Here is a 15374-nt window from a genome sequence, read left to right on the forward strand (position 1 = left end):
CAAAATTGAGAGTGACGAGGCGCTGACAGCGCAAAAGACTCGAGAAATAGATACAGGAAGGGATTAAGGTCAATCATGGATTTAACTTGGATTCTAGAGCACGTAAAGACCCGAACCAAGAGTAGACCAGTGCCTGATAGGGCGGCGATCCTCAAGTTCTATACACCACCATAGAACATCCTTTAGTTTGTCGATCTGCTCGCCGGCCTCGTAGGCACGTGACAATGCGAACCAAGCATCAGAGTTGTCCCACGAACTGCCGAGCTTTGTTAAAGACGAAAGCAGGCCGTAGGCGCGGTCTCGGGCTGCCAAGCGATGTAAATGTTTGGGATCAACGTCGTGCGGCGGAGATCCAGTCCCTGGGCGAGAGGAAGACTCGGATGCGGGTCTTTTCAATTCGTCAATTGAGATGGCGTTTGCAATCTTGGGCTTCGGTAATATTGACAGAAGAGACAGGCGAGAAAGTGTCAAATCAACATCTGCATTTGATGACTCCAGTGGCAACTTCTGATCCCATAGATCCAGAAGCAAATTGGCGAGCGCGATTGTCGCCGTCGGATGATCAGGGCAGCGTAACAGGGCCTCCTCAAAGATCTTCATCGCTTGATGCGGCTTCGATTGGCTCTGTGACAGTAGCCCTTGCTCAGTGAGAACGTCAGCCCAAAGCTCATCAGAGCTCTTGGCGTTGTCCCAGCCACGCTTGCTAAAGGCTCGAGCGGAAGATTCAAAGGACGCAGTCAGTGTTTCCACACGCGATGCTTGCTTCAAGGCCTCTTGACAGGCCTCTCGTGCGTCATCAAACAAGCCCGCTCGGCGGTACAATCCTGCAATGACAAGCCATATCTGAACCAGCAGACCCAGAGCATGTTTTTGGGATCGAGCATGTGAGAACTTCATCGAAGCAAATGTGGGGGAATTGAATCGATGAGAGCGCGGAAGCCGAACATCGTGCAAGTGTGAGTTATAATCGTGACCAGCCGAGACTGGCTTTTGTCGAACGGGCATACTGTGTGCAACTGCTTGTGAGGATTGCTCCATCCCAACAGGATGTGCTGTCGCCTGGGTCGAGTGAGCTGCAGAAACAGCGAAGTCTACTGTGTCCGCGTTCATCGGTCCGGTGGGCAACGGAGGATGCTCTTCATTGCGCGGTTTCTCGTGCTTGAGAATGCTGCTGGCACGCTTTTTCACCTTATGCGAGTCGGACCTGCCTAGGGTTGAAGGGCTACCTCGGCCGTCACGCTCTTCGCGGGTGATCTGAATGCTGGGTGCATCTCCAGCGCCAGCCATTCCATTTGGGATGGGAGGCACTGGTGGGATTGCGGACAATGAGGATTCAGCCCGGCGATCGTTCAAATGGGATGCGCGATGCCGACTGAAAATGCTTCCTCTGAAACTCCGTGTCGTACCCGCGGAGCTTTTAGGTGGCACCAATTGGTCAGCTTTGGGCTCGGTATCATTGCTATCGAGGTTCAGATCATGGAACAAAGTGGCAAAAAGATGCAGCAATTGACCACTTTGGTTCACAGCAGCTTCAGGCCCTTCCATGACCTCCACAAATGAAAGCTGGGTTATGCGAAGTTGCAGCATTCGCTCTTTTTCTCGACTATGCAAACGACTCACAAATGGCCGGCTTGGCGTACCATCTCGATCTTTCGGATTGGACGAAGGTCTAGACAAGCGCTTGTCTGCCGACCTGTCCCCATAGCTCTTGCCGAGCAGCTCAGAGGGCAACGGATCGAAAGCAGCTTGACATGAGCGCTCAGCTATGTCAAACTCGTTTTTCGCGCTCAGAAGAAGTGCGAGCAGGTGCCACATAGGAAGGAGGTCGCGCTCTCTTGAGTAGTCTTCCGTAGTTTCGGAGCATCCATGGGAAGTAAGTGCGGACTTCACGTATTCAATCGCGGTGTCTAAGTCACGGTTCTCAGCGAGCACAAGGGACAACGTGTAAAGAGTTGAATAATCCATAGTCTTTCCCAAGGAAGGTGATGCACTCTTCATCAGGTAGTCCACAGCTTCACTGCGAATTTCGTCTCGAGCCTCATTCTGGGGAGTGAAATTTGCCCAATTAGCAAGCCCAATCCCAACCGCCCGGTAAGTTGAGGCTAGAATGACCGGATCAATCGAGGATGCTTGGGAGGGCGCATTACGCTCGGTGATCATCAGGGTTTGATCTGATGATTCTGGCAAGATATCCATGCCATGCTTCTCGAGGTGACTCCTGATAAGCTCTGTCAAGCTCTTCGCCTTTTCCGCCTCGTCAAATGACCCAAGACAACTCAACAGAACCACTCCTTCCGAGAGAGTCTGCAAAAATGTTTCAGGTTTCTCCAATTCACCATACTCAGCGCCCTTTTCCGCACGACTCATCGCACCGGTGACGATGTCGATGTATGAATCCAAAGCCTGAATCGCAAGTTCAAAATCTGTGAGAGCCGAATGGACGTGGAAAAGACGTCGTAAAATCAAATGAGAGTGATAAGTCTTTGATGCTGCCCGGTAGAGAATCTGCAGTTCGATCAAATGTTAGCAAGGCTCAATTGGCATATCTCCCAGTGAACCTACGTCCAAGACATTCCGTCCCATGGCAACCTGGCCGCCTTCGCCCAGATCGTGATCCTGCCAGTGAGGTCCACACATAATCTCCCAATTGGCAATCACTTTTTCCACCCAAGTTTCGATCTCAGCGTTGTCGGAGCTCGCGTTGGGGAATGTCGCGTCTCGGATGACGCTATTCTCGCAAATGAACTCTACACGTCTTATTTCGCTAGCCAGCTGGAGCCGTTCATTGCCTTCGCGAGATGCCGTATATGGGAGCCCGTCTTGGAGAACAGTTGTGAGAAGCCCATAGTACGCCTTCCACACAATGCACCGCGAATGCGGTGCGGGCGCATCAAGATAGGATGGCTTTTGAGGGGGCAAGCCTTGCTTGACCGCAGGTAGAGCAGCCCATAATCGGAAAAGTCGAAGTGCAATCTCCACATGTCTGGTCTCAGAGTCTGGAGAGTTTGCTTGAGTCTCATCACTGGCCATAATTGCACCCTTCGACAATAAAGCCTCCGCCCAGCTCAGGAATTGAGGGTTGCTTGAGCCTAGTCTTCCGTCGCTGAGCCATGTAGACAGGGCCGCAAATGTCTCCAGGCTTTCGTCCATTCCGGTGATCGCAACTTGCGCAGCACCTGTGCAATGTTAACTTGGCTGTGCAACAAGTTTAAACAGATATGCCTTTCTTACCTTTGATATAACAACCTCTGACCAAGCAGATTTCTGTCCATGAGGATGGATTTTGACCTGCAGCGGAAAATTCTGCCAAAGACTTGACAAGGTCTTGTGGTAAGCGTTCGACAGCCAGAGCCGGCTCGCTCAGAATCCAATGAATCCATCCTAGGCAAACCTGTGCCTGCAAAATCTCCTCAGGTGTCCCGTCATTGGTGTCGATGACTGTGAGCAAGCCAGGAATAAGCTCTGTCAAATTCGGGGTCAAAGGCTTCTCGGTGGACGACTTCTGTTGGAGATAGGCCACAACCTGAGACTCCGCGGTTGCGGTTTGGACAGCGCCTTGAATTTGTCGGAACGCCGTTAGCCTCCGTCACAAGTAGGGTCGCAGAGCAAGGACTGACTCACAGGTGCGTGTTGGCGCATGCTTTCTGATCTTTCTTATGAGTTCAGGCACTTCGTCCCATCTGCCTTGCGCTCGCGCCTGGTCCAAGGACGTGATGTATCGCTGTCCCTTGTCAGCGTTGCCTCCCTAGATCGCCCCAGTCAGCGAGTTCTGAGCCAGACTTTATCGCTCGGTTCGAATAGATCCCGAGTGCCTCATATGAGGGGATTTCATACCGCCATAGCTGTCCTGGGATCTGCTGAGGAGGCGCGAAGGGAGATGAACGAGTAAATATGTGCGGCATTTGCAAGCCAGTTCGCCTTGTTGTACCCCAAAGTGATCGACAACACCGATGTCCACGTATTGCCGTAACCGTAATCGGGTATTTTACCGCGGCATCATGTGGCCCGAGCTCGTTGCCTGGTACGGCTTTCCAGAACAAGAAAAAAAAAAGCTATTGCATTTTTTTCTTAACGGCTTTGAACCTTCAACTGCCATCACGCGTGGGACTTTTGAAGCTTCGTCGCTAATTGATCACGCAGAGCGGCGTCAGACTCGCTCTGCTATCTCGCCCAATGGCATCCACAACATTACGTGCAGTCACGCATCGCTTGACAACGACTCGAGTGGACCAACTGCCCTCTATCACTGCATTCCTTGCAACTTCGCTGAGCGATTGCTCCGACCTTCTCTCAGCACCACAGGGCCAGAAGGCTGGCAAGGGGGACTCGGATCATGCTGTTCAAATCCACAAATTGAAGACTCGTCTTGCAAGTCTTTTGCAAGACCGCACTGTTGAGGGACGCTGGACTGCCGTCGTGCTAGCCAAGGCCACTGTTGAAGCGGGACAATGGGAAATCCTACGAGGATACGAGCCAATCGTTCGTGGGTTGATCGGCATCCTTGCGGTACGAATGTCGCACTTCATATGAAAGAAGCCCATCACATGGCGCTATACTTGTTCGTCCGGGGCCAGCTAACTCAGTCTCCCATTTTTCTAGAAACCCGACCCGCTGTCCACACGAAAAATGTGTATCATTACCTTGACTCGCATTTTTCACCTCACATACCAATACCCGACACTTGTTCGCGAGATCACGACTCCACATCTCCCAGGGTTTGTGACGGCGGTCCTTAATTTGGTCTCGACTCTGGTCAAGACCGCGTCTGGATCTGTCCGGAAGTCCAAGCCCAACAACCCTTTCACGGAACTTGCACTACATGCCATACTCGAGTTAATTCCCCGGCATCCTACAATTTTTCGTCCATTTGGCACCCAATTGTCGTCTCTTCTTGCCGAAATTTTGAGCTCTTCTGCGCACGTCTTTTTTCCCGAGTCAGTCCAGGAAGTGGCAGTGCAGGTATTCGCGTCCCTCTACCGATGCGCCCCCAAAGACAAATCAGGCGCGGAGTGGATTGATAGGTGCAAATCGACTGTACTTTCTGCTCATAGAGCAGCTGACCATGTATTCCGCGCCGTTTCAGAGCAGTGGGAGTCAGTGGATCCCAGTGTGGTCCACACGAAGCAGCACTACAGCGATGAAGCGGGAGACTCAAGCACCGATGCCCTCGGTTTCCAGGGCTGGTCTGGTATACATTCCGGAGTCAATAGACTGATCACCCTGCTTCGTGTGCTTTCCGAGATCATATCGATACCAGCGGCTGCCACTGTGCCCATTCCACTGGGATCCATCCTGGACCTGACGTCTCGATTGGCCTCTGTAACTGTTCCCAGTTCCGAGGCCAATCAAAGTGGTGTTCAGTTCAACTCCCAAATCAGCCGGGATGAAAGAGAGATTCTATGGGCCGAGTTGCCTCGAATCCACGTGGCCTGCATGAACCTCCTTAAAGACGTCGTGTGTCTGCTGGAGAGTAGCACAGCCTCAATCTCGCAGAACATCGTGGATCAAGTGACATGGATCTTCAAAAGTGAAAGATACTCGCGAGACGTTCGCACTGCTTCATACAAACTGCTTTCGTCAGTGGTCAGAGTCAATGGACCTGCTATGGCGAAGCAAACGGTGGCCTCCACCATGGGTATAATTCGGTCTTCCTGCAATGATGTTCTGCCTGAGTATGAGGACCAGAATGCGTCCGGAAAATCGCAAAGTGACTCCAAATCGAAGAATAAGGGGGGCACGGGCACAGCGAATGCGGACTCATTCCTGGACCCAGAGCTTAGGAAGAAGCAGCAACTAAAAGCTGGCCCACAATTTCCTCACCTTCAAGCTGCCGCTTCTGCGTTTTTGCGTGATGTTCTCGCAAGCATTTCTCCGCAGTTACTCTCGCCCTCTGTCCGCGCGGAAGTTGATCGTACGATCATTCTGACGTCCGACAAGAAGGCTATGCTTGCAAGTGTCTTGAACCCCATCCCAGCCGCGAAGGGTCGAGGAGCCGGTTCCAGCCTGATACCTTTCTTGGTCCGAGATTACTCTGATGAGATGGCGGTCGAGGCTCTTGTTCGTCCTAGAATGCCTGTCATAATGACCGCGCCTGAACTTGATGCCTATGTGGAGATGGAGGAAGACGAGGAAGCTGAGGAGATTGCCGATCAACCGGTTCTTGCCAATCCGCAGGCGTCAACTTTCATGACTGAAATGGCTATGCCCACTCGTGCGCCAACGACCGAAGCTTCCGTAGCCACTTCAGTACAAAAACGTACATACTTCGAAGAGACCGCTGCAGGAGTGCAATCATCGACTTTGGAACAGCAATCTGCCCAGATCAAGAAGCCTCGCATTGACGCACAGGAAGACACCCCTGCCAGTGTCCCGGTCTTCCAACCTTCAAAAATTGCAGCTACCATGGTTCCCAAGCAGGTCCCGGCTGTTTCTCAACCGGCAGCGCCTCAACCAGTATCAGAAGCGGTCGACGTTGTGACGCTTTCAGTCGACGATAGCGACGACGAATTGCCTGCCTTGAATATCGATCCAGATACGGACGATGAGGATGAGGACGATGATGAGGACATGGCGATAGATGGTTGATTTTTGCTACTCATATTCACATGTGTCTCTCGGAATACCAAAAATGACAATGTCCTCTATACTCGAATACCGCTTGTAATTTCGATATAAATCTAGAGGCATTTATACAATGGGGCATTTGTCTCAACTTCAAAGAAGGCGAATCCCGCTGCCCCAGTAAGTGCCGTCGCTCCAGTAGCCGAACCATGGGCTATCCCAGCACCACCAGCCCTTATCAGAAGCGAGCCCAAGACCACGAAGTGGACTGATCGGGATAGGATCGATCAGCCAGAGCCCACCTCTTGCGAAATCGTCGGCAATCAAGGCCCCAGAATAGAGAAGCCAGCTGCACACATAGACTGCATTGATAGCGCGGCAAAGTGGGCGCGAGATCTGGCCAAGACCAAGCCTTGGAAGAACGTCTGTCTTGATAGTCCGCTCCACTATCATAGCGATGCCTTGGCTGAAAAAAAACAAGAACGGACCTGAGATAGGGCTGGTATCACCAAATTGTGAAAGACTCCCAGCGGCATGCACGAGTCCACTGGCCGTGAACGAGACCAGCACGTAGATCAGTTGTTTCACTCGAGAAATAGCAGACCATTTCTCGGGCAAAAGTGACAGGATAAAGCGTGCGGTTGTGACGAAGCCATGGCGAAAGAGCTGGTGCCACCATCGGCCCCAGCAACCGGCGATTCCATGGTCGAACAAAGATGAACCGAACGGACCGAATGCATCAGCGTACAACCAGGATGCTCCGAGAGGTGCTCCCGTCAACTTTCGGGCGGCATTGGGAAAGGCCGTCGACAATCCCAGGAAGAATATGGGATTGAGCGAGGTGACAAAGTTGAGCGCAACAAAGACGCCCATGCCACTGACAAAGCAGCGATACAGGCGCACCAGTACTGGGTATGCTGCGACGTATGAAAAGGGGACAGGAGGCGGCGCATTCTGCGTCGTCCAGCCTCGAAAGTACACGTCTCTCATCATAATCACTTTAAGGCAGTCCAACAAGAGATATGCCTGGAGGAATTGCCAGAATGCAGCACGAAGGCGATCCTGAGCCCTTGGGTATGTGGCGTCATCCTGAACCTGGAATGTGCCAGTTTCGAAGCCTCTACCTACTTGATTGTAAACAGATCGGGGTAAGGGACCAAGGTGCGGCTGACGCCAATTCCATTCAGGCCCTCTGAGGTTGAAGAGTAATCCAGCACACCACTCGGCTCGATGTGTCATTTTGCGAGGATATAACTGCCAGTGAAATGTCTCATCACCAGGTTTGGTGCTTTCAGTCGCCAAGGCTTGTCCATTCTCGTGGCAGACATTGCCGCTCAATCTAGATGCCTTCCTCGCAGAAGCGGTTGCAGCACCCTTCGAGAGATCTTGATGGCCATGCTCGGCTCGAATCGATTCGGCAGCCCTGGGACCGCGCTCGATGCGTCGAACGTCGTTCTCGACATCTAAAAACACAAAGAGCGCGGCACTCCACAACAACCACCAGGCTGTCATTAGGCCGATCATATATCCGTGACCTCCCAGGAGAGCTCTGCGGCGTGTGAGAACCTCTGCCGCAATCGCTACGCAAAGGACGAACATCCCAGGTCGGACAAATCGAGTGGCCCCGCGGCGCGGTATCATCAAGCCGATGAAAGGTAGCATGTTGAAAATCACGACATGATAGATAAATACCGGCTGGTAGACACCCTTTCGCAGGAGAGCGTCTAGCTGATCTTGATGATTTTGGACCACATCCTTGTACGAACCCAGCTGCGAATTGGCCATACGACCGAGCCAAGCGCTGGGGTAGACCCAAAAAGTAAGTGTTCGATTACACCTGAGTTGTTGCTGTCAAGGACTGTGTAAATTGGAAGATCACTAGAACGTGACGGGAGGCGGTCAGAGATGCTCGGAGGTGAGTGTAGACACGACCTAACCAGAATGTGTCGCAGATCATGGATTCGATGTCTCCTATCGGCTCTATGGAATAATCAAAGCTCCTTGAAGTCTACTAGCTACATTATTCTACCGTCTCTTCATATCCTTGATGTACATATCTTAGAATCTGCTCGCGTGGCGAACATCTGCCAAGTATTAATGAATCCGATCTGTGGCGGATTGGATCTCGGGCCATGACGTGCTACCCGATCAACGATAACGAGATTCGATCGATTCTGCAGGACATCTGAAACAAAATCAGTCCAGATTCCTCATTCGAAGAAGTAGCTTGCCAAGGCCAGAGTGCGTAGGAGCCAAGCTCGGCCAAAAGGACGCAATGCATCAAGGATTTTCCTGCTTGCTTGGACGATTGGATGGAGGAGGTGGCACTGTTAAAGTGTCCATACTCCATACCTACCTGCTAGTTACCAAGGTACTGGGCTGGCGGAGAGCTGGAGACAATTGTGCCTGAACCACTTACCTGACTGGTATCTACAGGCGTCACCTGAGGTCGTAACCTTAAGTTCTGACTTCTCACTGGATCAATTTCGCGTACATGGACACTGTTGCCTGTTGGACGCGGCCAAGACAGAACCTAGGTATCAGTTGAACATCGAATCGGTCCTGTCTGGTTCAATTTTGAGTGTGGGCCACATTCAGTTGACGGCCGGAGAATGGGCTTGTCTACCTGTGCGGTGGATGTCGTTGAGTCAAATCAAATGGATATAGTTTGACAAGTATGGACGTACAATGAGGAGAAACCTGTCTTTTTATGCAGTTGTGTTCCGGTGGATTATTGAATGACATTTTGTAACTCGTTGCATGTATATGGAGACCAGTGGCACAGAATCACAGTCCATGATGTAGTCCCCCTTTGCCTCACTGTACTTCAAGAGTCAGCCCTGTCTCGCTCAGGTAAAGAGGAGTATGCCTGTGCTTCAGTATGTGAGAGTGAGTGCGAGTATGAGTGTGAGCGATCATCTCCCGTCTGCTGCTTAACAGATGACATCATCCCGAAGACCATCACGTGAAAGCGTGTTTCACGCGACTTGGCGTGTCTTGGGAAGTTTGGAGACACGAGCCAGTGCTGCCGTCCGGGGTTGGCCTCTCCCATTGGCAGAGAATCAATGACGGTTCGCGTCTATCGATTGTCTGAACTTCGTAGGTGACAGAGCACATCCGCTGGGCAGAGCGCTGTAGCTTTCAATTTAATCATCTCCAATTGAACTGCCATCAAACATCGGCCTGCACTGTATTGCCCATCATAATCACACTAGTGCTTCGATTTTGACTGCTTTTAACTCCAGCAGCCAGGTCGTCCTCACACGATGCCTCGAGCTGCAGCGAAACGCAAGGCTGAGGCAGTGGAGTCGGACACAAATGGCCATGCTCCAGAAGACAATCGAGGGCCTAAGACTAGCCGAACTGATGAGACCAATGGCTCCTCAATCATCACAGGTCAAAGATTCGGGCAAGCAGCCGACTACATTCCTCTGGAAAATGCAGATTACATCCCACTCACGCAAGTCCCTGGCGCAGATGAAGATGATGCCCACGCTGAGGATCTCGTCGAGTCAACCCAAGGTACCGATGAATCCTCGGAATCTGGTTCCATCCTCTACGGTAAGTTTATGGCCCTAATGGAAACTAAGTTCTTGAACATTTGGTTAAATTTTAGACGGATGAGAAACACTGACCAATTATGACAGGTAAAATCGATGGCAAGATTGTGGGTGTCCGCTTTTACAGAGGAGTTGCTACTCCGGGCGAGCATGTGGTCTTGAGAAGAGAGCCCCATAACCAATATGATCGCAATGCTATTCGCGTGGATAACGTGATGGGCGCTCAAATTGGGCACATCCCACGAGGCATGGCTGCGAAGCTGGCTCCTTATATGGTATTTGGCCGCCCCCGTTTCCCCGCAGATCATGCTGTACGGCAAAACGCTCGATTGACACTCTGTAGGATGCGCGCGATCTATCCGTAGAGGGTATCTTGACTGGTTACAAAGGGCAATTCGATTGTCCAGTCTTGCTTCGACTCTTCGGAACGAACGATCCAGCCCGGAGAGATGATCTGAAACACCGAATGCAGAACGACAAGCTCCCCGTGAAAGATTTCAATGAGGCCCAACGGGAGCAAAAGAAACAAGAAACACGGCGCGAGCAAGAAATCAAGCAGTCTGAGAAGAATGCTCGGGCGATGGCTCTCGGGAAAGCCGCTCAGCAATGGCAACCAAATGCAAACGCCGCATTCGCGAACCTGTCCACTCCAACGGGGCTGGGCGAGCCTCAGAGTATAGAAGAGCTGCTCGATCAAAGTACCTCCTACAATCCTCGAGACATCAGCAAAGTGGTGGAATCCTTTGGTCAGAAAGAGGCCGATCTGGAACACATGCCCATGGCCCCGTGCCCGTCGGGCCTCTCGACAGAGCTGCTGCCCTACCAAAGACAAGGCCTTGCATGGATGATCAACAAGGAATCGCCTTCTTTGCCAGCTCCAGGCTCCGACGCCATTGTCCAGCTATGGAAACGTGATGGATCTCGATTTACCAATGTGGCAACAAACTATTCGACCGATAAAGAGCCACCGTTGGCGAGTGGCGGCATTCTCGCTGATGACATGGGTCTGGGAAAGACGATACAAATCATATCCCTCATCATGGCGAACTCTACACCCAAAACCCCGACCTCTAGCAAGACGACTCTCATCTTGGCCCCAGTGGGCGTGATGAGTAACTGGAGAAACCAGATTGAGGACCACACGCATAAAGAATCCGCGCCAAAAGTTTTGATCTATCATGGTTCTGGAAAGAAAGAAAAGGCCAAACTTGCCGACTACGATGTGGTGATTTCGAGCTACGGTGCGCTTGCCATGGAATACGAGCCAAATGCGAAAAAGCCTTCCAAGACGGGAATATTCTCTCTTCAATGGCGACGAGTCGTGCTCGACGAAGGCCATACTATCCGAAACCCGCGCTCGAAGGGTGCACTTGCAGCCACCGCCGTGCGAGCTGATTCTCGCTGGACATTAACGGGCACCCCAATCATCAACACCCTCAAGGATCTGTATTCCCAAGTTCGCTTCTTGCACATGTCAGGCGGCATGGAGGATTTGAGTGTCTTCAACAGTATCCTGATCCGCCCACTTGCGAATCAAGACTCAGAAGCCCGATTGCTACTTGAAGCTTTGATGAGCACTATTTGTCTACGCCGCAGGAAAGATATGCAATTTATCAATCTCCGACTACCCGAAATGACTTCGCGTGTGCTTCGCGTGAAGTTCCATCCTCATGAACTGGAGAAGTACAATGCATTTCAGTACGTTCATTCCGAGGATTCTACTCATCTGGGGATGAAGCTCGATACTGACATCTGTCCAGGAAGGAGGCCAAAGGCGCACTACTCGACTTCAAGGACAAAGAAGGTGGCTATTCCACTTTATTGGAGGTCATCCTACGATTGCGTCAGGTTTGCAATCACTGGGCCCTTTGCAAAAAACGCATCGACAAGCTTATGGGTGACCTTGAAAAGTGGAAGGTTGTTCCTCTGACTCCGGAGAATTTGAAGGCCCTCCAAGATATGCTACAGATTCAAATCGAAAGCCAGGAGGCGTGTGCAGTCTGTCTTGACAATCTCGAGGATCCCGTGATTACATCATGCGGACATGCCTTCTGTCGCGGCTGTATCGAGCAAGTCATTGAGCGACAGCACAAATGCCCGCTTTGCCGCGCAGACATTAAAGACAGCACTGGTCTTGTCTCCCCTGCAGTAGAGATGGGCGAAGACGCCGAGACAGGTGTTGCTGACCCGGAGCACCCAAGCAGCAAGATCGAGGCCTTGATTAAAGTACTGACTGCGCAAGGCCAGTCTTCGGGGACCAAGACCGTGCTTTTCAGCCAATGGACTTCTTTCCTCGATCTGATTGAACCACACTTACAGCAACATGGTATCTCCTTCGTTCGCATTGACGGCAAAATGCCCTCCGTCAAGCGCGACAATTCGATCAATGCCTTTACTCACGACCCGAAGTATACGGTCCTGCTTGCCAGTCTCAGTGTCTGCAGTGTCGGGTTGAATCTTGTGGCGGCGAACCAGGTCATACTAGCGGATAGTTGGTGGGCACCCGCGATCGAGGACCAGGCCGTGGACCGTGTCTATCGTCTAGGCCAGAAACGCGAGACTACTGTCTGGCGTCTTGTCATGGAGAATAGCATCGAAGAACGCGTGCTCGATATCCAGGACCGCAAACGAAAACTGATGCTGTCGGCATTCCGGGAGACCGCCAAAAAGAAGGCCGAGAGCACAGCGACTCGTATCGCTGATTTTGAAACTTTACTGAGTTGAGCAATTTTTCGTGTTGAGTGGTCCATGCCAGTTCGAGAATCTAGACGGGTTTCCTACTTTGCGACGCATACATAGACGAGGCTCTTTCCTTATTCGCAGGTGGACTTGTCGGCTATTATGACCTCTAAGTTTATTTGGCTTGACTCCAGTGGCATGCTTTTTCGATATATCAACATCTTCATTCGCCCAGAACTCCTGTCATGATTGTTTTGAGATACCAATGGACTGCGGAATCATTGTCATTCCGAACACAGTACACTGGCCTTGTATTTCCACATTCCTCTAACTTCACTTCCCGGATCCAAGGGTTATCTTCTTCTGGTGTTGTTATGGAATGCCATGGTACCTTACCAAGGGACCTTGCACATTCCAGCTGAAATAAGCCTGTAACTACGTTACCGATTGAGACAACATGTACAATGTACAATGTACAGTAACACACTCCTTGTCACCGTGTTATTTACAAGTACTTCTTCAAATCCATAACAGTCACCGTAACCTTATTCGCTGCCCCATTCAAAACACCTGCTCCGTTCACAAGCAAATACCTCCCTTTGTCCTTGGAAAGGACCTTCAATGACCGTGTGTAACTATGTGGCTCAGGGCACTGAATCTCAGTCCACTCGCCCTGGCCCAAAGCCTTGTTGATGAACAGGGTACTCTGGGTCCCAGAGCTGGCGATGATAGTCCCGTGCTTGCCTCCGTACGGTGTCCAAACCACGTATGGCGAGGAGGTTGGCTTCGTTCCGCTGGACACAACCAGTTTGTGGTGGGTAGCTGATGCGAAGGACTGGGGATCTGATGAGAGGCGGTAGTACAGCGGGAAGGAGTAGCTGGAAGTGTTGAAGAAGGAGCCGTATTCGTAAATGTAAATGTATTGGCCGTTGGGGAGCTGGACGTCGTGATTTTTACAGGTTAAATTATCCAAGTCTTTGTCTTACTTAAGGGACATGAAACTGAGGCCAGGAATTAGAATGGACTCACCTTGGTGACAATGGGCATACCTGGACGGTCGGTATATGTTGGATACGCGCTGCGCGATTCAGTCAGTCTGGTAGTCTGGCGCAAATTGACATATTTCGAATGGTGGTCGTCAAGGTTGGAACTCTTACACGTCGTCGACAACGGGCCCCCAACTCTTCAAGTCTGTTGAAACCTGGTGAACGAGCTTCTGTCCATATGTGGCATTGTCTCGTTGGTCTGAATAGAAGCAGATCAGCTTCCCCTTACTGCAGAGAACCGAAGATATACGAGTTAGTCTTCCCTTCACATAATGGCACACCCAATCAGCACTCATGAGAGTCGTCACTCACTGAGCAAGCAAATATGGCTCCCAAACCGGAGTCAGCCCATTATCCGGCAGTGCCTCGCCTCCCGAAGCAATATGGCTCAAGAACTCCCAGGTCAGACCATCGTCTCGCGACGCATACAGATCAAGTTGTGTCGTTGAGAGATCCGTCGGTATACTGTTCCCGGCCAGCAACAGCGTGCCGGCCTTGAACGAGCCAACACGTTCAGGAAGATGGTACAAAAAGGGCTGGTAGCGTAGACCCAGACCGTTGGCTGTATCTTGCACCTTGGAAATCTCCGACCATGTCTTGCCTTGGTCTTTGGAGCGGTAGATGGGGAAGTATACTTGTGGTGGCTCGGGAGAGTAATTCTCCCATGTGGCGAGGAGATCCCCATTGGGGAGCTGTTCGTTTCGAGCGTAAAGAGTACGCGGGATATTATAGTTGGAAGGAGGAGTAAAGATGGTGACTCCTGCTAGAGGAGCTGGGGATTGTGAGACCGCATGTTTTGGAAGACTGGCTACAGCTACTCCTCCAACGAAGAGGGTCGTTAAAGAGAAGACGCTAAACTGCATTGTGACAGGATTTTAGTATTAGCTGTGAGATGGTCCGTATCGATACTAATTCTTTCTCATGTGTTCCTGCCAATCTTTTATATGTGTAGCCCTTCACGGCGCCAAGGCACTCGTCTTCGCCCTACTGTGGTTCGTAGAGCAAACGTTACATGCATCACTACTTTATTAGCCTCCATCCCGCCGGAGTTTGTGAGTGTTGAGTGTTGAGCGGGGAAGAGGCCCTGGAATTTCCATCAATCGCGGAGCTGCAACACGTAAGATCGCCGCCATTGCATCTGCAAAGAAGGTTAGGATTTGGCTAGGATCGACCAGTGAGAACTTAAACCACGGCCCGCAGTGAAGAGTAGTGGCCCGTACCAACTGCGTCGAAGTCAAAGTAGGTACTGGGGCTTCCTGGATGTCAAGAGTATGAGGGCTCAAAATCTCTTTCTCTTGCAAGGATAGAAATTTTGCACTCTTCCGATGGTGCATGGTGATGCCAGAAAGCATGGGCGTGCGTTTAGCGATGCTTTGAATGGTTCTAGTCATGTCTCAGGGCGGCCTTGTGAATTACTGCGCCAAACCTTATCGCCCTTGCACAAAGCTCCAGAAATCGATACAGTTGGAAGCAGGGGAGTCCGAGTACAGGTTATCTCTTCCCTAGAGTACTATAGTTGGGTGTGGTG

At 51.3% G+C, this 15374-nt stretch overlaps 5 protein-coding genes across 5 annotated transcripts; 2 read left to right on the forward strand and 3 right to left on the reverse strand.

Moving 5' to 3' along the window:
• Positions 1-93: 93 nt before the first annotated feature.
• Positions 94-3840, reverse strand: N7539_000516 (uncharacterized protein; the record flags this gene model as incomplete). The annotated part of the gene is made up of 5 exons (XM_056930120.1): positions 94-2505; positions 2563-3176; positions 3232-3555; positions 3622-3745; positions 3835-3840. 5 exons carry the CDS (start codon positions 3838-3840, stop codon positions 94-96), a joined length of 3480 nt encoding a protein of 1159 aa, XP_056794413.1.
• A 333-nt stretch (positions 3841-4173) lies between these two features.
• On the forward strand, positions 4174-6585 carry N7539_000517 (RIX1/PELP1 family protein; the record flags this gene model as incomplete). The annotated part of the gene is made up of 2 exons (XM_056930121.1): positions 4174-4506; positions 4600-6585. The coding sequence occupies 2 exons, from the start codon at positions 4174-4176 to the stop codon at positions 6583-6585; spliced, it is 2319 nt and encodes a 772-aa protein (XP_056794414.1).
• Positions 6586-6714: 129 nt separating this feature from the next.
• Positions 6715-8346, reverse strand: N7539_000518 (wax synthase family protein; the record flags this gene model as incomplete). Its single annotated transcript, XM_056930122.1, has 1 exon — positions 6715-8346. The coding sequence occupies one exon, from the start codon at positions 8344-8346 to the stop codon at positions 6715-6717; it is 1632 nt and encodes a 543-aa protein (XP_056794415.1).
• Positions 8347-9827: 1481 nt separating this feature from the next.
• On the forward strand, positions 9828-12845 carry N7539_000519 (DEAD/DEAH box helicase; the record flags this gene model as incomplete). Its single annotated transcript, XM_056930123.1, has 4 exons — positions 9828-10122; positions 10209-10396; positions 10465-11819; positions 11882-12845. The coding sequence occupies 4 exons, from the start codon at positions 9828-9830 to the stop codon at positions 12843-12845; spliced, it is 2802 nt and encodes a 933-aa protein (XP_056794416.1).
• Positions 12846-13305: 460 nt separating this feature from the next.
• Positions 13306-14709, reverse strand: N7539_000520 (sialidase family protein; the record flags this gene model as incomplete). The annotated part of the gene is made up of 4 exons (XM_056930124.1): positions 13306-13737; positions 13830-13878; positions 13958-14074; positions 14159-14709. 4 exons carry the CDS (start codon positions 14707-14709, stop codon positions 13306-13308), a joined length of 1149 nt encoding a protein of 382 aa, XP_056794417.1.
• Between the last annotated feature and the right edge of the window lie 665 nt (positions 14710-15374).

The sequence above is a fragment of the Penicillium diatomitis genome, assembly GCF_028827545.1.
Source record: "Penicillium diatomitis strain IBT 30728 chromosome Unknown utg000001l_segment0_segment0, whole genome shotgun sequence".
Classification (NCBI taxonomy): domain Eukaryota; kingdom Fungi; phylum Ascomycota; class Eurotiomycetes; order Eurotiales; family Aspergillaceae; genus Penicillium; species Penicillium diatomitis.